General features: G+C 53.5%; 1 protein-coding gene across 4 annotated transcripts in view; it reads right to left on the bottom strand.

Moving 5' to 3' along the window:
* The window catches only part of RAB11FIP4 (RAB11 family interacting protein 4), a 113,504-nt gene that overhangs the window by 27,924 nt on the left and 60,007 nt on the right, over positions 1-25,573 (bottom strand). The window contains exon 1 of one of the 4 annotated variants that reach the window (XM_004467629.5): positions 10,952-11,111. The exons of the other annotated variants lie outside the window; for them this stretch is intronic. Within the exon in view, the coding sequence (XP_004467686.1) occupies positions 10,952-10,981 (30 nt within the window). The 5' untranslated portion in view covers positions 10,982-11,111. Of the gene's footprint in view, positions 1-10,951; positions 11,112-25,573 lie in introns of those variants that run through there. 4 annotated transcript variants of the gene reach the window in all.

Genomic DNA, 25,573 nt, shown 5'->3' with positions numbered 1-25,573 from the left:
TTCTGGCAACTTGAAATCCAGAGCAGATTTCTTCCTTCTGTTGTGGTTGGTTTGGGACCTCCCACTCATAGGACACGCGGGTACCCTGCTCAGCTATGACGCCAGCCTCCCTCTGACATGGCAGAACTGGGGCCCTCCCCAGGCTGCCAGTCGTGAGGTGGTGATGGTGACTGGGCAGAGGCCAGGCAGATGCTCCAGCTGACTGCAGCCCAGTGACTCACCTCCAAGGAAAACCAGTGGCAGGAGGGCCACACTGGGTACTCCAGTGAGACTGTCCCAACAAAGCCGAGTCCCAGATCTGACTGCGCCATATAAATAAAAAGGATTCAACACAGGTCATCCAATCTAGCCCCTGCCTCCCAAGCAGAGCCAATTGCCTCCATTTTCAAACGAGAATGTGGACTTTGGAGGCAAACTGCTGGGGATTATGAAAACAGAACTTAAATTGTTTCCACATCTGGAAACCAAACCCAGCAGCCTGCCCCAAGCATTCCAGGCAGGTCAGCTGACGGAGAAGCTGCAGGTCAAGGGAGGCGTTTCCTGTTAGCACTGAGGCCCCCATCCACCTACCCCAGCGTCCACACAGGATCTTCTACCTCCCGTCTACACGGAACGCTGGGGGAGCCACACCCCAGGGAAAGGAACGGATGCTAAGCTACTCGGCGCCTGCCACATGGCTGGCAGCTGCTGTGCGCTCTCAGGGGTGGTCGCGTTTTCTTCCCCTGAAAACCTTACAGATGAGCAAACAGCATCCAGAGCCTTTAACCCGCTGTCCCCGAAGTTACGCTGTGAGTTCTCTCTTCACTCCTTTTTGGGATTACACAAAAAGGTGGGGCCATGCACACCTGGAATCAAGGATCCCCCTCACCTCAATCAGCCCATCTAGTTCTCAAAAGAGATTTCCAAGTACCTGCCCCAGGAAGTTCCTGTCTCGGTCCAACTGCTTCATCTCTGGCTTTCCTGGGAAAACCATAAGGCTGGTGTCAGGGCAACTCAGATGTCAAAGGCAGAACGAGCAGGCTGCCAGCCAGGGGGATGCATATCGAGGACTCTCCTGGCTCTGAACAAGCTGCTATTTTGGGTTACAAATTACAGCTTTTGAAGATGTGGCTGTTTGAAGTGAGGGCTTAATTATGCACAGCCAAGAGTTTGGGTGGCTTTGGGGGCTCCATATTTTAACATCCTGATAAAAGGAGCCAAGGGCAAAGCAAGGGCTTGGGATGGGAACGCCATCTCCATGGCCAGCTCCGCGCACTCTGGGCAAGCAGCATCCCTCCAGTGGGAGGCCCTTGCAACAGGTGCCGTCACATTCCAGGAAGAAGCCACGGCCTGAGTCGGGGAAAGCACACCAGGACCAGCAGACCAACAGCCACGATGGCACGAGGCTCTAAAGCCAGATGCACTACACTCCCCGGCCCCCTTCTTTGCCACAGAAACTGTCAAGGCCCTGGAAAGCCAAACCGAGGTCCAGCGTTGCCACAGAGCCAATGGCCTCGGCTCCACCGGACCCGGCCCTCCCGGAGCAGCCGGTGGGAACCAGGCGGCGGTGACAAGGTGGAGCTCCTCATCAGCCCAGCCTTTCAGGACCCTCCGACTCCACAGCCCTTCCCCACCCCACCTTCCGGCACCTCCCATCAGCCCAGAGTCCCAGCAGTCTTCCCGGCAGGCTCAGTCCAGGTGTCGCTCTGTCCGACAACCTTTCTCAGGCCCAGCTGCCCCGGCTGCCTGTCCCAGGAGCCGTGCTCTACTGTCACCAGAGCTCAGCTTGGGGGCCCAGGGGCAAGGTGAGCTGAGGCTCTCCCACAGTGGGACAGGTAAGAGGGCACCAGGTGTGGCCACTGCTGGGCAGGAAGCCCCCACGGAAGAGCCCAGGGTTACTGACGGTCCATGGGGAGACTGCGAGCTCCCCCACACAGCCAGTTCCCGGCTCCTCCGTCAGGCACCCAAAGTCCTTTCCGGGCGGGTTTCGGCCTCAGGACATGATATCGCCATGGCCATCCCCCCAAACTCTAAGCTCCTGTCCAATTTTAGTGCCACCTCTGGTACCACCCCCAAGCCCCTGCCCCACCTCCACCCCTGTGCCTTGACACACGCTGCTCCTTCCTTCCACCTCCTCAAATGCCTGCCCCCAAGTGACAATGTAGGTCACTGCATCTGGAAGGGCACCCCACCCCACCCCAGCTGAGCTGCTAGCACCGTGCCTCATCTCTGGGGCACACTCACCTCGGTGCAGTCCTCTCATCCCCCTGGGACTCTGGGCCAGCAGCCACCACACCCACCACTGGGGCCACGGGGGATAGGGAGTTATTTACACCCCAGCTGCCTCGTCTCCTCCTCCCGCCACCCCAGCCTTGGCACGGGTAACCCATGGGCTCTCTGTCCCCAGCCAGGGGCCCTGTGGAAGCCTTGCCTCCCAGGAGTGCTTTAGAGCTAGCCTAATTCCTTAAACCCCCTGGTATATGCAAGGGACATCAAGGAGGCCACTGTGAATCCCTGACATTGTGCACAAAATTGAGAATCTAGGAGGACTGTGAGAATTAGGTTCGGAAACCACTACCTGCTCTGAAAGGCTCTCTGACCAGTCTTGCTTCTGAGCCCCTGCTAGGTATGGCCCACGGTCAGCCGGCCGGCCCTCCCCACGCCATGTGCATGGGCATAGGTTCCCTCTCCCTCACCCCGCAGATGGCCAATGGCCTCACCCGTGTGTGTGCCCCACCCCGTGCTGCTCTTCTTCCACGTTGCCCCTCCCCCTGCAGCCCAGCCATCCTGAACAAGGGCATCCCTGACACATCCCACTCACACTTGTCCCTGCGCCTTCGCAGAACCCCTCAGTGCATTTACCTGGAGCACAGCCACTGACCCGTGCTCCCTGAGCCCCCAGCACCTAGTTAAAGGAACACAGGTGATATCGAGCACAGAAGACTAGGAAGGAACACACATTTCTTAAGCACCTATTTTGTGCCAGAGGCTTTTGTGCATCAACCACTGTTTAGATGAGAAAACAGTGGCTCAGAGAAGTTAAATAACTTTACAGAGCTAGCAGGGCTGGAATCTGAACCACGACTGATTCTGATGCAGCAAGGAGGGTTTGGAGAAGAACAAGTGCTCTTGGCGATGGCAGTGCCCACACCACGTGGACAGTGCTCAGGACAGTGGGTGGCATTGCAGTGAGCAACTCCTGCAGGCTGCAGGAACGGGAGCTGGCAAGACCGGGGCACCAGAGCTGGCAGTTGAGCTGAAGGTTGCAGAGAAGACAGCACAGTGGCCTCCTGGGACCTGTGCCATCCTAGCCACTGGCATAAACCTCCCCCTTTCCCACCACAGGGAGCTTCAAAGAAGCTACATGTGGGAAGATTTTACAGAAAGAGGAGAGTTTTGAAAGAAAATTGCTAAGAGGAAACACATGTGAAAATGAAAACTCAGGCAAAGTGGGAGGATGTGGAGGGAAAAGATAACATTCAAGGATTTTAAGAAGCCCGTGTAACACCACAGCTTCCCTCTGCTACCCGGGTGTTGGGGACTGAGTCATGTCCCTCACACAGGGCATGTTCAGGTTCCAATCTCTGGTTCTGTGGTTAGAACCTGTTTGTAAATAGTTAAGATGGGCCCACACTAAATGAGGGGGGCCTTAAGCCAGTGTGGCTGAAGCCCTTATAACAAAGGAAGCTGGATGCAGAAGGAGCCAAGGAGTGCATCCAGAGGCTGGCAGTCGGTGGCAACTGAAGACCAAGGAGAAGATGCCACCATGTGACAGAAAAGCCAAGGACCAAGGATGGCCAGCCACCAGCCCAGTCTCCAGGGAGGAGGCTCGCCTCGCTGACACCTTCCCTTTGGGCTTCTCCTAGCCTTCGAACGGTGAGCCAATAAATTCCTGTTGTTTAACCCAATGCACTCTTCGGTATTTGTTTTAGCAGCTGGGAAACAAAAACACTTGGGAGAGCCAGTGGCCTCTTGCTCCCTGCCCTCACTTGCGCTCTTAACCGGGTGGAATGGGGCAATGTGGCCTTACATTACACAGAAAAGCGGGGACAAGTGCCCCGTCCACAAACATGATCCACACGGAGCCTCACGGTCCACAAGGTCACACAGCTGGTGAGCCAGAAAGCTGAAAACTGAGCCCAGGGCTGCCCACTGTCCACACGTGAACCACATCACATAATCCAGCCCCCACTTCAAGGTAGCTCAGCATTTCCTTGAAGAATTTGGGCAAATTATGTAAATTCAGGAAGGTAACTAGTTCCTGTGTTTTATTAAATCCAAGATACTCCCACATTTAAGCACCACCAAGAAAGACATGGCACAGTCCAATTATATATAACACAGTAGCAAATATACAACACATACCAATTTGAGATGTTAAAATGTGAAGGAAAAGAAGTGTTTTAGAATCTATGAAATGCAGTGTGAGCGTGAGTGAGGCAGGGGGACTGGGTCACAGTTCCTTAGCCTTTGTGCATGTGTCGAAGGGCGGGTATTGACTCCAACGCAAGCACCTGTACGCACGCACACACATCTACAGCTACAAGACCCTTCTTTGCTAAGAATGATGCAGTCTTGCAGATAATCACACAAAAATGTTCCAGCCAGACCTGCCTTGTCACAAGAACCCTCCTTTAGCAGGAGGCTACCAAGGCAAGGTTACTTAAGTCATGGGGACAGGCAGAGGCCATCGTAACCACCACCCAGCAGGCCTCGACAGCCCTGCCTCAGTGGAGCTGCAGCAGGCAGGTATGTTTGCTCCTTGGAAAACTATCCGGGGCAGTCACCCAACGCAGCCGGGTGGCTGCCCAGCTTGCATCTTTCTGTCTGGCCCCACTCCAGATCTCTGGGGCCCACAGCCAGCCAGAGTTGCAGTGTTTTAATAAGGCAGAATCTTGCGGGCTGGCAGTGGCACACAGACAGCACTGCTTGGAGCTGCCTTCCCTGCTGGGGACAGGCAGGCAGGCCCCAGCTAGAGATGAAGGGCAGGAGGGCGAAGGTGCAGAGCACCCCCAGTGAACTGCTCGGCCCCACAGAGCAGGCAGCCAGCCTCTGGGAGTAAAGGCCAGAGGCAGCCTGCAGGAGCCGGGAGGTGGCTGTCACCTTGGAACGCTCTTTGCATCGAATTCACAGATTGCCCCACAGGTGCCAGTCACTACATCCTGGCCCCAGATTCCGCCTCTACAGTGGCCAAAAGGGTTTATTTAAAAACACTGAAGCTGGAAGAAATGGAATTTTGGAGTTTGCTCTACAGTGGGTTTTTGCTCTGCATGTAGAGGCCCTCAGGTAAGGGAGTTTCTCCCCAGCCACCAACTTGTTACAGCACTGACACCCCCCCTTATTAAATTCTATTAGGAGCTAAGGTTATCAGTCATGAGAATTAAAACAGCAGAAGCTTGCAGAACTAAAAACAGCAGCTCACTCAGGCGCCAGGCACTGGTTTAAATGCTTACATACATTTACATGTTTAATCCAGAAGGTACTGGCTTCATCCTCATTTTACTGATGAGGAAAACTGAGGGACTGAAAGATTAAATAACTTGCCCAAGACTCCACAAATAGCAATCAACAGAGTCAGAATTTGAGCTTTTGACCATGACTTCTCTAACTTACCCCGGGCTCAACTCAGCAAGCATCAGGCCTCACTCCAAGTATTTAAAATCACAGCAGACCATTTCATCTTTCCCATCAACGAATGATGCAGATACTCTTATCAACCCCATTTTACAGATGGGGAAACTGAGGCTCGGAAAGGCAGCCTGCCCCACGTCCCACAACTGGCAAGCAGCAAGGCCAGGATCTACAGACCCAGCTGTTTTCTGGTTCCAAAATTTTTTCTACATAAAAAACATAGGCATTGGGTGACTGGGGAGGAGATGAAAGCTGTATTTTGAGGTGCATATTTCTCCCAAAGAAAGGAAGGAAATTTTTTTAGGTGCTAAGATTATCAGTCACAAATGAGTAGAAGGTTGCAGGAACTTGCTCCCATTTTTTCTCCTACCCTACGAGGGAGACTTGAGTCTGCTGCAAACAGCAGACACCCCAGCTCTGTAAGCCCAAGTCCAGTGCAGACAGCCCCAGCTATTTCGACAGGAGTTCCTGTTTTACAGTATCAGGCTTGCAGACTACAGGAGGGTGGAGTGACAAAAGATGCCTCAAGACAATGACTGCACAACTCTGTGATGAAAGTGGGAGCCACTGAATGTACACTTGGGACAGAATGTCCAAAGCTTGGGACCGTCTAACACAGTGAAGCATGTGGTGGAAGATGGACTGTGGCTAACAGTACAAATATGCAAGTGTTCTCCCATGAACTATAATAAATGGACAATCCTAATACATGCTATTAATAATACGGGGTATATGGGAAAATATACCAGATGTAAGCTATAGACCATAGTTAAGTGGTATAGTCCGATGATATTCTTTCATAATCTGTAACAAATGTTCCACAACAGTGCAAGGTGTTGATGGCGGGGTGATGTATGAGAATTCTGTGCATTATGTATAACTGTTTTGTAAGCTCACAACTTCTCTAATAATTAAGAAAAAAAAACTCTGAAGAGTGAGGCAGCTTCCACCCACTCTCTCCCCACACTGCATTTCACTGTTTAGAATCTTCCTCTTTTTGGTGCCTTAAGAGAAATGTTCTCATGAATACAGGCACAGATAATAATAAGAACTTCCACAAAGTTCGGTTCTCATTTGAATGATGTTTACGTTGTTGGGAAATAACTCATTTATCTCGGAGGATGAAGAAGCAAGTTGAATCAATTAAAAATATGCCCAACAATCGGAAAACTTTGTTTCTTCTTAAAGGAAGGCAAGAAGTGAGGTTAGAAACACTGGTGTTGCAAGGAGCAGCCTGTCAGTGGCATCTGAAGCCCTCCTCTATACAATCCTGGGTCATGGGAAAAAAGTGAGGAAGTGACAATGGCCCTCCCTGGGTGTTCAGAGAGGCTGGTTCCCAAAACCCAAGCTCCTGGTTGTAAGGACTCTGGTGATGGGCTCAGCAAAGCCTCATGGGACACCTCCGAGCAAGGCCATCCTGGTTCCCTGGGAGTCCACTGAGCCATGCATGGAACCCACATGGACCAGCCAATGCCAAAGTCCATTTAATTAAGGACGTGAAGATGATGGCCCCAATACCAGGGTAGGGCTGTCATCTATGGTCAGACACCTGGCACGATAAAACAACAGCTCCAAAGAAAACGCATGACAAACGGGCTGCTCTGGAGAAGAGGAGCCCTGCCCAGAGCCTGACAAGTTTTCTAGCACACTCTCTGCAGCCCGCTTCCCAGTGTGGGGACTCCACACTGCTTAGAACTCTGGCCAGCCTCAAAGTCAGCAAATCCTCCCAAAGGACGACCTGGTGGCCAGGAGAGGTGGCCGCAAACTCACCTCAGTGATGTCCCACCCACTGCTCAGAATGCCCCTTGGGTGGTATGCCCTGACAACACCAGGAACACAGAAGGCACCCCAACCCTCAGCAAGCACCCCACGGTGGGAAGTGGATGGATGCATGATGCCAAGCCTGGCTGCCCTGCCCACCACACACGTGTGCACATGCTTGGGGGCCTAGACTGGACAGAGGTTGAACCCACAGCTGCTACCTAGGTGTGAGTGCCTTCCCTGGGGTTCTTAAAGAGACTGGGGTGCAGAACCCGGTAGAGGAAAGGAAGAGGGAGGCCTGGGTACCCTGGGACCAAGGAAAGGGAGGTCAGAGAGGCCATGAAGATCAGGAGAGAGAGGAGTCCCAGGAGGGATCTCCCAGAGCGTGACCAAGTTCAAGCAGCCAGCTAACTTACATACGGATGCCTGCCAGGTAGGAACCGACTTGTAGGAACAGGGAACTGGGTCTCAAATACGTGTTCTGTCGGTTTAGACACAAATCACCAATGAGGTTTTTGCTGTTAGCAATTTCTACGGCTCGCGGTAAGAATTGTTTTCACATTTACTGGGCTCATCTAATCCTACCCAGCTGAGGTCAGGGAAGCCCACCGCAGCTAGGGCAGCACACAGACACCTCCCTCGATGGGTGGATGCCACGGAATGCTTGAAGGCCCCGATCCCCGCAACGTGAAGGGTCTGAAAAGAGCAGGGCACAAAATGTGTTTCTGTGCTTGCAGAGTTCTAGTCGCAATTGTCTCTGTTCTCCTACTGGGATTCTTGGCTGTTGCTAGACAGCCTCAGGTGCTCCCCCACCTCTCTGAGCTTGCCCCCCCCTTCTCCTTACTTCTCTTCAGTCACAGTGGCCTCCTGCAGTTCCTCGCACACACCACACCGGCATGTTCCCACCTCAGGGTCTTTGCACTTGCTGCTCCTGCTGCCTGCACCTCTCCACCAAGAAGCCACCTTCTCAGTAAGCACGTCCCTGACCGCCCTGTTGAATGACCACAGCACACTACTAGCGTTTTCTTCCCTGCCCTACTTTTCTTGCTTCATCTCATGCATTACATATTTTATTTTTCCACCTGCCTCAATGATTTCAAGGATCTTTGCTTTGTTCACTGCTGTATCTCCAGCACTCGGCATAGACCCCAGTACAACATTAGACACCCGAACGCTTCTGGGATGAGTGAATTCAGCCAGCATTTGTCCTGTGCCAGGCAATGTGCTGTGGGCTAGGCAGATGGCACGGGCAAGGGCCTGGGTCCCAGCAAGCCACTGCAGAGGACTGCCCTACCACATCCTGGAGAGAAGCCCACACAACGTCCAGTAGGACACCAGGCAGGCCACCAGACCAAAGTGCCCATCGTCATGCCCAGCTGGCTGTGGGGCAGGAGCAGGCATTAATGCAGCTCTGAGACCCAAGGGGCCCACCTCTGATGCATGGCCTTATCCTCAAGGCATGATTTGCCACCGTCAACATCCAGTTCCTGGATCAGGAGACTGAAGTCAACCCAGAGGGAAAGAGCCAACCCCAGGGTCCTGCAAGGCCAGGGCACTGTGCCCCATTGCTCACACCAGGCAGCAGGTGCTTCCTTTTTGAAAGGCAACAAGGCAGGGTCAGAGACAGAGCACAGGGCCAGGGGGTAGCACCCTCTGCCCAGGCTGTCCCTCCACTGCTAAGGTTCCGGATCTGTGACTCTCGCCTTCCTGGAACTGCTCACCTGCTCTCTCTGGGAGCCTCCCACACCTTCCACCTCCTCCTCACCCATACCTAATATATACAAAGTGACATTCTGAAGCCTCCTCAGAGAGGATCAGTTGTGAAACATCCCTTGGCATAACAGTCCTCCAGAGGAGGGATGGTGAGCCCAGAAATAAGGTTTTTAGCCATCTTGTGGAGTGAGGCTCTGGAAGGTGGGCTGTGAGAGCCCTGGGTGAAAATAAGAGAAAACTGGCCGCCCTGCTCCTAGGGGAGGGGGCTAGGAGGCCATGCAGTGGTCAGCATGCTTTAGGCACAAATGTTCTGGAGGGGGGAAAGGAGAGGTCAGGGGAACACCCACCAGGAAGCCCTCCCTGGGGCAGACTCTCCCGGGACCCCGAGGGAGAGGCTTAGAAAGAACTCTCTGGGCTCCTTTTCTTCCCTCGCTTGGCAAAAAGTCCTTTCTAAAAGCAGGCTCCAAGCTGTCTCTCCTACAGTCTTCCTTGGGGCAAAGGTCAGGCCTCCTGCCGATCGTAAGGCCCTGCCTTATCTCTCAGGTGGGTCTTAGTCATCCACCCCACCTTGTCCACCAAAGCCCAGGGTCCCCGGACTCACTAGCCACCTAAGTGGCCTGCCTGGCACACCCCCTCCCCCTTTGCTCCTACCCAACTTAAATCCCAAGTTCTTCCCTGGCTTCCCGCACTCCAGGCCCCACACTCCACCATTAAATCACAAGGATCTCAGAGTCAGTCCACATCAAAGCAACTTGCAGAAATGCTTGAAAAGCTCACCAGGACTCGGCAGGGCCAGATTCCCCCCAGGTTTTCTAAGTTTCCCGAGAGCCTGCAGACATCTCGAGGGCAGGGACACATTCCTAGGTTCCTTGGGCTATATCCCCAGGGTACACAAACAGGGCGAGAGAGAGATCCCAAAGTCAAAAGGCTGATATGGGCACAACTGGTAATCCTCCCCTCTGAGATTCCTTTTTCCCTTTCCTAGCAATCTCTGTCACCATATTTCACCGGGGGAAAGACCTGGAGGTGCCCCAGGAGCCCAAGCAGAGCCTGGCGGGTGACCAGAAACCAGTCCCCAGGTTCCCTGCACCAACACCTGGAGGGTGAGTGCACAGGCAAGAACCAGCCCCCTGACGCTCCTTTAGCAGAAAGGTCTATAAATAAGTCAAAAAACACCCTCATGCCCCTCAGGGCCAAGTGATGTGTCATTTTCAGCCATCTGTGGGAGAGCAGTGGAGGGAAGGGACGTGGAGAGTGGAGGGGTTGCAGGGATGACAAGGAAGCGCGCCGGGGGCTGAGGAGCGGCGGGTTCCCCCAGCACGGACACGGTTCTCCAGAAGTTGCTCCGCCGGGGCCTCCGAGACACTTGTCGCCCGCAGAGAAGCGGTTGTGACAACAGCAACTACCACCGGGGTAGACGCGGGGGCTCCGGAGCCCGGAGCGCGAGGGGCCGGGGGCCGCCGGGAGCTACGCGAAAACTTCGCGCTCGCACAGCCGCTTTCCGGACCCGGCCGAGCCCCGGGCAGGGCGCTGGGCAGCACCGGTCCCGGGGTCAGGGGGACAGGCGCGCTGGGGGCCGAGGTGGGACAAGGGAGGCGTCCCGGGCAGACCACTGGGCTCGCCAAAAACACTTTAAAGCTGCGCCGAAGAGGGAGCGGTTGGCGCCCGGGCGGGTCCGGCCCCACTCGCACCTGGGTGCAGGCGGAGGGCCCGGCGGGCAGCGGCCTCTCGGGGCCGAGCGAGCCCGGACGCAGGTAACCCGACCGCCCAGGCCAGGGCCGCGGGCGGGGCGCCCGGGCTGCGGGCGAGGCTGCGCGCTGCGGCAACTTCCCCGGGCCAGGTGCCCGCGCCCGCGGCCGCCGCTTACCTGGCTCCCGGGAGCCGGCGGGGAGCGCATGCCCCGTCCCGCCGCGGGTCGGCGGGCTGCAGAGGCGAGCAGCCGCGGGCGCGGGTCGGCGGGCGCCGCGGCAGCCGCGAGCTCCGGCGCGAACAATCCCCGGCGCGCGCGCGCTCGGCTCGGCCCCAGGGAAGGCGCCGGCCCCGCCCCCACCCGCGCCCGTTGCCGGGAGACCCGCGTGGGCCCAAGGGCTCTTTGTATCAAAGCCGCCGTGACATCACGAGGCGCCGGGGCGCGAGGACTCGGCGGGGGCGGGGCCTCTGCCGGGGGCGGGGCCAGAGGTGGAGGAAGCGGCGGCCAGGGAAGCCGGGCGGGGGCGGGGCCCAGGTAACCCCGCCCACCCAAGGTAGGGGAGGAGGCAGGTGGCTGAGGCCGCGCCCGGGTGGCCCTCGAGAGGGGGAGCTCGCCTGGGCCCGCTCGAGCCCTCGCGGTGGGCCCGGGGCTCCCTGAGTTTGTGCGGCCGGGCCCCCGGGAGACGGGGTTGTAAGCTCACTTTCCTGCGTGCAGGCGCTGTGCTCGCCGATGCCCGGTCCAAGCCTCTCACGCCCACACACTCCTGGCCAGGTGCTGCCCGGCTCACCTTTGCAGACCCAAATGAAGACCTGCCAACCCCCTTCCCTACCCCCTCCCCACCAGCCTGAGTCTGACGCTAAATTGATTTTCATCATGAATTCCACCCACAGCTTTTCCAGTCTTTTCATGTAAAGTCAAAGCTAACTGTATAACCAGCCCCTCAAAACAAACAACCAAGCAGCAACAAAAAGAACTAAAAAACAATACAAAAAAGGGGGAGGAAGGGAACCCTTAACCCCTCCGTTGACTCCTAGTAAATATAATTTAAATCAAAGGAAAACCTGCCCCCCTCATAACTCTTCTCCATGATGCCAGCTAAAAGAAGGCAAAAAGAATGTGGTGACCAGAAAGCAGCAAGTATTGCAAATGTGGTTTCCTTCTGATTTGCTCTCACACTGTGTAACTTTGGGGGAGCAGCAGATTTGTCTGCTTGTCTGTCTCAGGGTGACATGAAGCCACTTTTGCCTTCCCTGAGCCCTCGCTGGCCAATGAGGCCACACTTTGGTACAGGCACAGCTGCCAGGCAGCCAGAGAAGGCTTTAGTCCAGCACCCCTACACACACACACACACATACACCTTCTCTACCCTCCTCTCTTGGCTCTTTGCTCTCAACTTCCTTCTCCCCAGTATCTCCCGCAAATAAATTCCCAGCTGCCCCTCTGTTTACCAGGCCTGTGTCTAAGGCAAAGCAACCACTGGGGATCCCAGGCCTGCTGGGGACCCTTCAAAGGGGACAGCCTTAACTCTAGGGGTCCTCCTGGTAGGGGCTGCATGACACAGGGGAGGCTGCAAGTAGAGATCTCGGTGTGTGGAAGGCGTCAAGTTTTTTACTCGCGTGTGTTCATCCCCACAGAACCTACACACAGGAGCAGGTCAGCTCAGGGGCACCCACAAGGTTTTAGAGTTCTGTCTCAGTTTCCCTCTTCCCGTCCGAGCTTTCCCGTCTGAGCTCCACGTTGCTCCTAAGGACTCCTGGGCTCCAGAGAGCAGATCACATGACTGGATGGCTCAGAACCAGCGGTAGAAGCGGAAATCAAGGGGATTGTTGCTTCCCTGGGTTCCAGCTTTCTCCCCGTGAAGGTCAAGGAGAAAGTCAGACTTGTCAAGCCTCTTTCCTGCTCCTACCAGGGGCAGCCTGAAAATGACATTCAGAGCTCTGAGGGGGCAGGTGGGCTGGTGGGTGCCTCTTCATTCTTCTTAAAAGGGGTGGAGAGGGAGCACCTCTGGATATTTGTCCTGAAAAGTAGAGTGTCAGAAAGGAAGGTCACAAACACTAGCGCTGGACACTCCAGAGTCTGAAGCCTGCCTGGTCCTACAACTTATATGGGAAAGTCATTCAATGTTTCTGAGCCTCAGTTTCTTCGCCTATAAAATGAGAATAAAACATTTCCTCTTGCAGTCCTGAGGTTTAAAGGAAATGAAAAAATAAGTCCTAGACCAATGCCTACCATGCTGCAGGCACTCATTAAACAGTTGCTCCTAATTATTTCCAGCAGCAGTAATGAGCCCCAGTGTAATCCAGCTGTTAAGTGCATGGGCTCGGGAGCCAGAGGGTGGAGGGTCCCATCTTGGCTCCCTTGCCTTGTAGCTGGATGGCCCCAGGCAAAGTTTACTTAAATTCCCAGTGTCTCACTTTCCTCCTCTGTTAATTGGAGATAATAATAGCATGTATTTTAGGATTATTGTGAAGATCAAAATACTCAGGACACACTAAACACTTAGAACAGAGCCTGGCACTTAGCAGTAGCCATTATTACCCTTTTGGCTGAGAGGCTGGTGGAACTGAGGTGAGAATTAGAACCGGAAGCATTTTGTGGGAGAACCTGGGAAAGTGACTTGCAGTGGAGGTTCCGGCACTTTCCACAGAGCTTAGGGAAGCAGTGATAGTTGGGGGGTGCAGGGCTGTGTTTGAGGGGTGGGACTGGACAGCGCATGGGAAGTGGCGCTCCAGCCCAGGCTAGCGCTCCTGGAGGCCTTGGAGTCCGGGTTCCACAGGGCGCTAAGAGAGGGTCATTGGGAGCTGTAGTTCTGCCTCCTGGGCACAGCCCCACTTATGGGGCTGGGAGAAAAGGAGCTCTTGAGCAGGCTTCCTGGTCCCTTAGCATAGCTACGTTTTAGAGGTTATAGAATCAAACCATTTTTTAAAATTAGCTTTTTATTTTGAAATAATTTTAAACTTACAGGACACTTGCCAAAAATACAAAACTCATACACAGAACCCAACATACAACCCACCCAGAATCCTAGATCCACCAACTTTTAACAGTTTTCCATAGTTGCCCTAGCTTTCTATCCATCATCCATCCGTCTGTTTTCTAAACATTTGAGAGGAAGTTGTACATATCATTCTCCTTGAACACTTAATACTTCCATCTACATTTCCTAAGAACAAGGATAGTCACTTATGTAACCAGCTTAAGAACATTTATCAAGTTCAAGAAATTTAATGTTGATATATAATGCTTACAGCCTATTCCAATTTTTTTGTATGTCTCAGTAATGTCCTTTTGGTTTTTTTTCTCCTCCATTATTAGATCCAGTCCAGAATTATGTATTGAATTTAATTGTCACTGTCTTTTTAAATCACTTTTTATGTGTTTGTGTGTGTTTAAACATATGTATAACATGAACTTTCCCATCTCAACCTAAGCGTACAATACAGTGGGGTTAATCACATTCACAATGCTGTGCTGCCATTCCCTCAGTCCATGACCAGAACTTTCCTATCCCCACAAACAGAAACCTTGAACCTATTATAAATTAACTCCCCATTCTCCCTCCCCCGAACCTCATACCTGCAATCTACTTTCTGTCTCTGAGTTTGCATATTCAAGTTATTTAATATAAGTGGAATCAAACAATACCAGTCCCTTTATGACTGCTGTAAAACCCCTTTGGGGAATTTTAAATTTTTGTTACTGTAGTCTTTGGCTCTGTTTGGTTCCTTTTCCTGATTTCTATATCTCTATTGATTGGAATTAAACATTTTAAGCTAGGCAGACTCTCTGGATAAGCATCTACTGTACTCTTCTCTTCCCCATTTTATGGGTAAGAAGACTGAGGTCCAGAGTGGGCTGGGCACTTGTCCAAGGCCACCCAGTGAAATGGCAGCAGAGCAGGTGTGGAAACGTAGGCTCCTGGCTGCCAGTGCAGGGCCCCCCACTTCATGGTTTGATTGAGATGCTTTACTGTTGGGGTGAGATGGGCAGGGGATGGGAGTGGCAAACACTTCGTCAGGGTTTGCCTCGTGCTGTGAGTCTCCTAAGGGGTCTGACTTGCCAAGCTGGACATTAGTCATTGATCAGGACTGTCAACATCAGTCAGACCTGGTCAACCTTAGCACAGCTCAATTCTGTCAATGCATGGTACTGAGCAGTCCTTCTGCTCCACCCAGCATCACCAGCTACTGTCCTTTATGTGGAAAAGCCTGTCTTTAGCGGTCCCTTGACTCCACATGTGGTAGTATCAGCCCTATTAAATCTTAGCTTTCAATTCTGGGGGACAAATGTAACCTTGGATGACTTACTCAGTGGCTTACAAAAGAGAAACAAGTACTAAGCAAATAGGCAAGACCTTGGGATTCCCAGAGGCCTCTTGATCCCGAGGTGCCGTTGGGAACGTTGGTCCCAATCGCCCCCTGAATCCCAGCATCCTTCCTCCCCAGGCTGGGAAGGCCTCGCTGGACAGAAGGGATTTGTCTGGAGGCCTTCGGTGGGCAGAGGAGAGCACACAAGAGCACTCCCTCCTCTGCCTCCTCCTCACCAAGCCCCGGGAAGAAACAGGAGGCCGGGTTCTGGGTTCTGCCCAGATTTCTGAGCCCTAGATGCCTCCCTTGGAAAATCTGTGGGTTGAGGGCACATCTTTAGGGTGCCTCCCAATTTTCCAACCCTGCATTAGCCCTGGATCAGATCTTGAACCCCCTGGTGTGCACCCTGGAAATGTGAGCCCCTTTCTCTTGGCCAGTGCCTCGGGCCTGGTGACCGTCCTCTGGCCAGGATGGCTTCAGCAGCCTGGCCCTGGGGCTGGGTTCCCCACCTCTGGCTGGGTGCTGTGCAGACAGGGAGGGGCCGGGCCGTATTGCTGCTGGAACCCAGGCTGTCTTCAGAGGTGCCAAGCACTATTTCTGTCAACCTGTGCACACATTTACAGTGGGTTTTCTTACTCATTCAAATGCAGCAGGAGGGAAAATGGGGAGAAAATCCTCATTTTCTCCTTAACAAACATCTCCTCTGACTCATCCCATCATCAAAGAAGAGAAGGTGGAAGGGCAGGGGAGTGGCTAGCAAGGTCTTCTTTTGGCTTGGATTGGGTGAGAGCAAGAAGGAAAAACTTCCTTTTTCTTTCTTTTGGGTAACGGGTGACTGCAAACCCACAAGAGCACAAACAACTCTCCTCTCCCTCAAGCCCCTCACCCTCCCCTCCGTCTCCTCCCACACTCAGGCAGCCTGGACAGCCCTCCCCGCGTGCCATAGCCCGTGCCTCAGATTGTCCCTTCACAGCCAGAAGCGCTTTAGCAGTGGACAGTGAAGCAGTGGCTCCCAAACTGTGCCACCCATTAGAATCCCTTGGGGAACTTAAAAAAAAATCACTGTCCAGGTTGCCCCATGGCAATTTAACCCCCATGTCTGCAATGGGAGCCAGGTGTAGCAGCTTTTAAAGATCTCCAGGTGACCCCGGCCTGCAGAAGGCTAGGCACCGCTATGCCAAAGGCTTGCTGACTGCAGTGGGAGTGGACCCACAATTTCAGGTGGAGACATCACTCACTCACTCAGCAGGTATTTAATGAGCGTCTTCTAGGTGCCAAAGCCTGTTCTAGGTGCTGGTGATACAGCTGTGCCCAATGCACAACCGCACTTCTCACGGGGCTTACACTGTAGTGGGGGAAGTGAGACAACTAACAAATACATGAGTGATAATATATCTGATACTGGCTTTGAAGAAGACCAAAGCCAGGTAAAAGGATACAGACCCATAGGGTGTAAGAGGACTTTTTCACCCTGAATTTAGGCACCGATTGCTACTTGAGGACAGGGTAGCTGTGGGCCTGCTGCTGGCTTCTTCGCAGTAAGCTGTTTCTTCAGGCCAGGGGCCTGACAGCCTTTCCCCACAACTGTCTCTGAAATCATCTTAGTGATGCTGGAAGGAAAAAAAAAACCCATCCCACAACAAACAAGCCACCCCACGAAGGCGCAGGGCTGTGGGCTCTCACTATGGACCAGGCAGGGGCCAGGAGTCCCGGCGCTCCCTGAGCGCCCAATGCCGCTGCTCGCTTGGGCCTGCCTGGGGCGGGCCAGGTGGCTCGGAGCAGACAGGCGGCCCCGCGACAGACGGGTGGGCCCTGTGGGGAGACAGGAGCTGGCCTCCTGTCTTGGGCACACAGTGCTCCTTTATGGCGCTCCTTCCTGGGCTGGGCTCGGCAAAGGGAAACCAAAAGTGGCCCAGGCCCAGGCCCAGGACACTGAGCCAGTGTTCCTCCCCCTTAGAGGGAAAACCACAACCTGGAACAGCCCTGCGGCAGCCTGGGCAGGCTGAAGGAGCTGCTTGTGTTCAGGTGGGAACTGGAGAGGCCCGGAGGAGGCCAGTGCGGGGACACAGAAGAAGGGCTGCTTGTGGGTGCCCTAAAAAGCAACCCTTCTTCGAGGCCGCATCCCCTGCCACCCCCACTGGACCACGAGGTCACCTCCACGGGGTGAGGCGCTCTGGTGGCCATCCGCTGGGGTTCAAGCCCCAGCTCTGAGACTTACTACCCATCAGCTTGCCGAGGCTCTCTTGGCCTCAGGTGCTCATCTGAACAGGGACAGTAATAGTGTCAGAATTATAGAGTCATGGAGGGGAAGAGGGTGTTCCATGAAATAGTGCACACAAATACCGAGCAGAGCGACAACTCAATAAATATTTTTATTCTTACTAGTTCTAGTACTTGCTGGTGTCTGCACCTACATCTTTGCTGTTCCCCCTGCTTGCTTGCAACCCCTGCCCTGCCTTTTTGCCCATCTAGTGACTCCCAGGGCCCACGGTTCAAGTCAGCCTGGGGGTAACAGAGAATCACACCTCTGCCATTAGCCAGTGGGAGACCTCAGGGTAAGCTGCTTCTCCTCTAATCTCCAGCACTGCTTCCCACTGCTCACTCCTGCTGATGACCGAGCTTAACAGAAGCCACCAGAAGGGACCTGCTTTCTCTACCCAGCCCAGGTCTGCGTACCTGCATGCCCTGTGCCTTGTCCTCTGCCTCCTTCCCACACGAGGCTCTGTTCAAGGATGGACTCTTGTATTTGGGCCTTGGATCCTGCCCTCGGCAAGTCCTTTGCTCCTGCAATCCTCCCCCATGCCACCTTCTGCATCATCATTTCTCCTTCTCCACGAGGTCATCTCACCAGAAAATTTCCTCCTTAAATTCCGCAGTGCTTGAAATGAATTAACTCGAGCAACATAGCTCCTCACCTTACCTGAATGCTCATCGCAGCGCCTGACCCGCTTGGTCTTTCCTTTAACTACTTTCTTAGCTCAGCTTCTGGAACACCCCACCCTCCTGTCCCCTCTGACCTCCCCGGGGGTGACTTCTCAGTCTGCCGCTGGCTCCCCACCCTTCCTCGCTGTAAATGTCGGCAAGCCCCACACTTCAGTCCCCTTTCCTTGTCTTCTTTCCTGGGGGGCAAGGGGGGGCTCATCTAGCTCTGCCATGGTTTTAAATTCCATCAAATGCTAATGCCTCCCAAATGTATAGGCCCAGCCTGGACCACTTCCCTGGGCTGCAGCCTATTAGATCCAGCTGCCTGTGCAGGGAGGTGATTGGGAATAACTTAGGGATAACACCACAGGGGCGAGAGAGGAGCAGGAGGGGGGCGGCAGCAGGGCTGCCAGGCAGTTGCAGCTAAGACCTCAGTGAGTCCCACGGGAGCTCTGGAGCTTTGAGAAGTGCTTCAAAATTGTCCCAAAATCAGGAGAGGGGGGGAAACCTTTTACTGCCATAAGGACCACTCTTGGGATATAGGCTGCCCCCAGAAAGGGTCTGTAATCTTGGGCAAAGCAGCCTCTTTCCTGGGAAGGGACTGCTGCAGCCAACACTCCCGGCAAATGTGGGACTGAGTGCCTCAGACCCAAAAGGAAGCAGCTTGCTAACGTCTTCCACCAAACGGCATCTCAAGGCATCCCGAAGTTACCACCTCCACCACCAAACTGTTGAATTTCCTTCCTAACCTGGTGCCTCCCTCCGCCCTCACACACACACACACAAACACATCCATCAGCTCAGTAAATGGCACCAGTATACACCCAGAAACTCAGTTGAAAACCTTGGAATTGTCCTTTGTCACTCTCTTTTCTCCATCCTACATCAACAAGTCCTGCCTGCTCTCCCCAAGCCCCACGGGCTCTCAACACCTGCCCATCACCATCCTGGACCGAGCTACCTGGACCGAGCTACCTGGACCATGCTGCCACCTTCTCTTCCCTGGACGACTGCGCCAGCCCCCTCACTGGCCTCCCTGACTCTAGTGCTGCCTTCACACAGGAACCATGGGGGTCTCTTTTAAACACCAAGCACGTCTGGTCACTTTCCAGCTGAAACCCCCTCACCTGGCTTTCTATGACACCTACCACAAACCCACCCTCCTCACCTGTGCTGTCAGCATCTCTGTGCAGACCCTCCTTCCATTCTCCCCCTGCCCATCACTCATTCCACCATGTTGGCCTTCGGCCTTCTTGCCCATTCTCAAACCAACCAAGCTCTTTCCACCTCAGAGCCTTTACCCATCACCCATCTCTTCACCTGTGTCCATCCCTCACTTCCGTCAGGCTTGGCTCACATCATCTCCAGACAGAGACCTTCTTTTATAGAGAAGCCCCACCCCCATCCCATCACTCTGCTCTGTTTTCTTCAAAGCATTTATCTCTCTGTGCAATGACGTTGTTTACTTATGTCCATGTTTCCTGTCTGGCCTTCTCCCCTTATAATATAAGTTCTTTTCTTTGGCATTATGTCCCTGAGGCTTCATATGTATCTGCTGAATAAATTCATAAGCCTCATCAGTAAATGGCACTTGTGGGGTTGCTGGGAGAACTTGAGCTGAGTGTTGAGCGCACACAAGGGAGGCGCTGGTGAGGGTGAGTGAAGCTTTTTGGTGATTACAGTGACTCAGCTTCAAGCGGGCCTGGGTGGAGTGCCAGCTCCCTGCAGCCGGCCTGGCCCCTCAGGGCAGAATTAGGTGCTCTCTCACCAGGTTGCCGGTTCCCTGACCAGCTGGAAGGCCAGCCCCGCAGGAAAGCTTGTGGCTGGGCCTGCAGCTGGGGCGGTGTCTCCTCCATCCCCTCCGTCAGGCCAAGCTCCACCACAGGCTGAGCGGACCCGGCTCAGGCTTGGGGAATTGACTTCAGGTGAATGGTCGCTTCCCTGCTTTGTGATGCAGCATTTGAGGGCTTACCGGGGCCCAGCCTGAGGTCCCTCTGCCAACCTGGGTACCTGGCGAGGGGCTCAGTAGCTGGACAGTAACACAGTTGGGGACTTTCATTTTGCACCCGGCGCCGAGAGCTCTGGCAACTGTATCTGTCAGGGCCCAGCCCAGCACCCAGAGCCTCCAGCCTGGTTCATGGGCTCGACTGCTCCTGTGAAAGCCTGGCTCAGGGGTGTGCCCAGGACAAGGCTCCTGCTTCTGTCCCAAGCTCCTCTTTCCTCTCCCACAGAATTGACTTTGAATCTGGGTCCCCCACTGACCAGCTGGTGACCTTGGGCAACGTGTTAGCGGCTGAGCCTGCTCTGTTACCTGTTAAATGGGGATAATGATAGTATACCCCTCACAAAATTGCTGGGGGGCTTTGATGGGGTCATGTCTCTAAAGTACTTGATTTTTATGCCCTCAATGTATATGCACAGCTACTACTACTTTGGCACTGAGTTATGTGGGCAAATATTATCCTCCTGGACACTCTTTACAAATCACATCTCCCACAGGCATGCTTTTATCACACCATGATTTTAGCACACTGCTTCAGTTTGTAACAGGGCTCATAGAAGCATCAAAAGTTTCTGCATTAAAAAAAATTGATTACAAAACTAAAACTTCGGCAGATTACCCCATCCACTATGTGGCCATTGTCTCTCCTCACTGTCTCACCCCATCAACTCCTGTCAGATCCAGGGATGTATCCTCACAAGTTTGTTTGCCTCCCCCAGGCTGAGTAAGTGGAGATGAAAGTAGCTTTCACACGAGGTTGTAAAGAGGACCACACAGCAAGTCTCAAGCACTCAGCAGGGTGGGTGGCACACACAGGTACTCAGGACATGTTAGTTATGGAGGTAACAATGCCTGTCTCAGAGTTGTCAAGGGGATCAAAAACGATAATGCAAACAAAGCATCCGCTTAGCTTGTAGCTGGACCTCGAAAGCCATCATGTCAGATTGCCTTAAACAACACGACGAAACCACGAACGAAGCAGAAATCGCAATAACAAGGAGTCTCTCCTAGTCTTTTCTCGTGCCTCAGAAAGGCCTTTCCTTTTATCCCAACTCAAACTTACTTCCTCATTTTCCTTTGCCCTAGACATCTTTGCGCTTACTGACACTACTTGTCACCATCCCATTTGGAATTACCTATCTGCATAATTGATTGCTTAACTGTTTATAGCTCCCAGACTGAAAGCTTTGGACCCTGGAGCTCAGAACAGCAGCTGACCCATCGAGAGCACTAAATACTAAGTGAATTAATGAGTAAACACACTGAGTGCATCGCATCGGCCCAGCACCGTGATTGGTGCAATAGGTACAGTATTGTGTACATCCAATGCTCACAGCAACCCTGAAAGGCAATCAAAATAAAAGTGAACACCTACCAGGGGTTACTCTGTGCCAGGCACTATTTTGGGAGCTCTATGAATATTAGCTCATTTGATCATTCGCTGTCTTGCAAGGTAGGTGTTGACAGCTGGATTTACCACAAACCTAATGAAGCCTGAGCTTCCAGGATCCTCTGCTCTGTCCTTCCTAGACCTTGGGAGGAGCACTGCCAGTGTGTTCACGTAGACATATGTTTTGTAAAACTTGCAGAAAACAAGATACGTTATTTACCTTAAAGCTCTTACACATTTAAGAGCTTCAGGACCCGTAAAACCTGGATCCATCCAGAGCATGCACTATTATTCCCATTTCACAGATGAGAAAGCTGAGGCTCAAAAAAGATGAAGTAACCTGCCCAAGAACACTGCCAGAATTGGATGCAGGCCTGCCGGTCTCCAAAGGAACCTGGGCAGCGTGGTGTGTCCGTGTGTCTGTGTGTCTGCTGGAGGGCAGCTTTGCAGCTGGGTAGGGTTCTGAGAAGAGGGAGGGAGAAGGAAAGCAGGGAAGAAGAGGTTCTGAGCAGAAGGCTTCCGAATCCAGAGCCCAAAGCCCAGAGCACCAGTTACTTGGCATCAGAATCTCAATTAATCTGACTACTTCCTCCTTTGTACCCCCACTCCCACCTCCACCACCTTGTGTCCTGTCCTGAAACTACTGTTTGCCTTTCCAACTCCCCTAACAGCACTGAGTGCAAACTGCAACGGACCAGCCCACTCACCCCAGATAAACCTGCTCCGCCCCTCATTCGAGGCTACGGCGCCTAGCCGGCCTCTAACACCAAGCTCAGGCAAAGAAGAGCTGCCAGGCTCGCGGGCAGGGCAGGCCCTCCACTTGCTGTTTTGCAAAGGGCCAGTTTCAGCTCCCCAAGCGTTCGGTTACCTTCATTAGAATGGGTCCCGAGAGCCAGCCGGGCACTGACCGCTCAGGGCAGATTTTATCACAGCAGGGATGAAAGAGGAGAAAAAGAGTAGTAATGGAGCTGCCTTTCCAACGGCCACTGCGGTGGAGAGGAGTGGGCGGCAGGAAGAGGGGCCCTGCGAGGGCCAGGCCCTCCCACAGCACCAGTCGCCTCACTCAGCGCCTTGGGCCTCACAGCCACCTGCAAAGAGCACACTGCGGGCTTGCAGTGTAGTTCCTTGACTTAGCCTCAGAACCTCTCAGATGAAACAGAATGAAATCAGAGAGACTATGTGGGGAGTAGGGGAGGGGTATTGAAAAGAAACAGCCTTCCGGAATTCTAGAAAACTAGAGTCAGAGATACCGGTTAAGGACACCTGACTGTAACTCCACTTTCTTCTCCAGACAAGGAAGTGGCCTTATTGACGCCAAGAACCAGGAGAACTGGATGTTTGCAAACATTCCCTTAAACCAAAATGCAGAATGTGAAAATTCTTTCAGAAAATGAACCTAAGCTTTGAGCATGAATGGCCGGTGGCATATTAAAAATTGAGCTTTCAAGATGGGGTGGCAGTGCCCCAGCAGCCTCATGTCCCCACTAGGGCCTCATGGGGCAGGACCACCTACCTTCCCTGGATCCTGCCTCCTTGGCTAATGGAATTGGGAACTTATCCTAACTCTAGGGTCATGAGTGCGGGAGTAGGGGCAGGAGTAGGGCATTTTCTCACCAATTGTAAGCCGCCAGCAGGGCTGCAGTCCGCAGGCATTGATGGGACAAGGGCAGAGGCCCCGACCATTTACTGGCTGTATGTTACTGTGGGAAAGTCTCTTAACTTCTCTCAGTACAACTTTCTCAGCCTTTAAAATGGGGATCGTAACAACTTACATTTATTGAGCACCTACTATGGGCTAGGTACTAAGCTGTAGAGCCTACAATAACATATACTTCTAGACTAACTCATTTAATCCTCCCCACACTTTCAGAGGGAGGCCTCACCGTCCTCACCCTGCCAGTGAAGAAACAAAGACACCGAGAGATGAAGAGACTCCTCAAGCTCACAGTTCTGAAGCGGCTGGTGTGGCACTCCATTTCAGGCAAGCTGCTGGGTCCAGCGTGCATGGGCTGAGCCATGAGGACGCTGCCTCCACTGGCCTCATCTGGAACTCGCTGCTGTCAGGTGAGTCCGGTAAGCGATGTTATAGACACGAGTAAATTAATCGGTGCCCCCTTTCTCCACAGCCCAGCAGAAAGCAAATGCTGGAGGGCTGGGATTCCAAATGGCAAGTTCTGATGCAGATGAGACGAGAGTACCAGAACACAGGCCTGGGGAAGTGGATGTGGCTCAATTGATAGAGCGTCCGCCTACCATATGGAGGGTCCAGAGTTCAAACCCAGGGCTTCCTGACCTGTGTGGAGCTGGCCCACATGCAGAGCTGATGCATGCAAGGAGTGCCGTGCCACGCAGGGGTGTACCCCATGTAGGGGAGCCCCACGCTCAAGGAGTGCGCCCCCACTAGAAGAGCCTCCCTTCGTGAAAAAAGCACAGCTAGAGAGCTGATGTAAGGTGATGCAACAAAAAAAGAGACACAGATTACTGGTGCCACTGACAAGAATACAAGCAGACATAGAAGAACACACAGCGAATGGACACAAGACACAAGAGAGCAGACAATTGGGGGTGGGGTGGGGAAAGAGAAGAGAAATAAATAAAAAATAAATAAATCTTAGAACACAGGCCTGGGGCTTTGGGACCAACTGGGAAAATCCACAGCAGTAATTTTAGAACTTCTGTTAGGTGAATGCCAGAATTCTTGCCAATGATGCAGATTCCCAGACCCACCCAGATATCCTGAGACGGGGAGGGGGCCCAGGAATCCGCATCTAACATGGAAACACTGCTAAAGGGTGAGACTCTGGAGCACTGGCCTCTGCCTCTTCCCACCCGCAGGAGTCCCAAAAGGCAGGAGAAAGACCTCAGCCCTAAGAACGAGGGGAACCAGGTCCTAGTCTGGCTCCATCTCACCCTTGGAGAAGTCCCTGGCCCTCTGCGTCCTCAGTTTTCCCATCTGTAAGACGGAAATGCCCCATCAGATGGTCTGCCCATACTCTGCCCTCTGAGATTCTGTGATTTTGAGCCTGGCCAGGCCTGGCTAAGACTATCCAGCTCCCCTTACCCTCCACCTCCCCAGTTTCTTTGCTCTCTGTGAAGAGGCAACACTGATGTTTCCCTTTGATTATGGGCTCCTGGAGGGAGGAATAAAAATAAAATAACCATGGAAATAGCAGCTGCTCTGTCATGAGTGGGCCCACGCGGTGGGAAGAGAGCCACCAACGTGGCCGGAATGGCTAATTTCTGCTGTTTGATCAGCCCAGGAGGGTGGGGAGTTCCCCACACTGACAGCACATCCAAACACACAGGCAGAGGCACCGAGGCTGCAGGGCTGGCAAAGGAGGAGAAACGAGTGGGCAGAGAAGGGTGCACGCCGGCTGCCTCTGGCCACGTGGAGGCGCCTTCAGGATGTTCTTGCAGTATAGGGACCCGAGATGCTGGGGCCAGCTGGGACCCCCACACCTCCAACACGCACACTCCTGGGCCTCCTATGTCTGTACCTTCAATGGCTCCGGCTCACTCTGGTCAAGGGTCCACCACGTGGCAGGCGCTGTTTGGGACTGCCACCTTCATCTCGCTCAACCCACGCATCAGCCTGTAACAGGGGAGCACCACTATGCACAGTCTACAGATAAGAGAACCGAGACTCAGAGAAGCTAAAGGACCAGTGAGGCAGCGCTGCGGCAAGTGGCAGCCCAGGGCTTGAACCCAGCCAGCCTGGGGTCCCCTGGGCTTTTCTTTCCGTTGAGCTGCCTTCCAGCAGGTGCTCATTCCATGACGGTTTGATGCTCGGTGGCTCAGTGTGGTAAAGCCCCTGGGCTGTGGTGGATTCAGCATTGCTGGCTGCAGGACTGTTTGCACGAGCCCTGTGCCAGCAGCCAGCCACGTAAAAACAGAGGCGGCCTCGTATCAGAACTTGATCAAGGCCAAGGCTTTGGTTCAGGAAGGAGAATTTTTAGGAGATGGCATGCAGCATGGAGGTCACTCCTTTGAGACCCCAGTTAATGTCAGGAAACTGAGTCCTGGTTCAGGCTTTGCAGTCAGCCAGCAATGGGGTTTTGGGAGAGACTTTGTTCTCCCTGTGCCTTGCTGGGGTTTTTCTAAGACTTTAAATACTTTCCTGTAAATTTCTAAGCTGATGCCCAGACCCTATGGGGCAACTTGGCGCCCAGAACGACATA

The sequence above is a fragment of the Dasypus novemcinctus genome, chromosome 21 (genome assembly GCF_030445035.2).
Source record: "Dasypus novemcinctus isolate mDasNov1 chromosome 21, mDasNov1.1.hap2, whole genome shotgun sequence".
NCBI lineage: Eukaryota > Metazoa > Chordata > Mammalia > Cingulata > Dasypodidae > Dasypus > Dasypus novemcinctus.
This window is presented reverse-complemented; position numbering and strand designations above follow the sequence as displayed.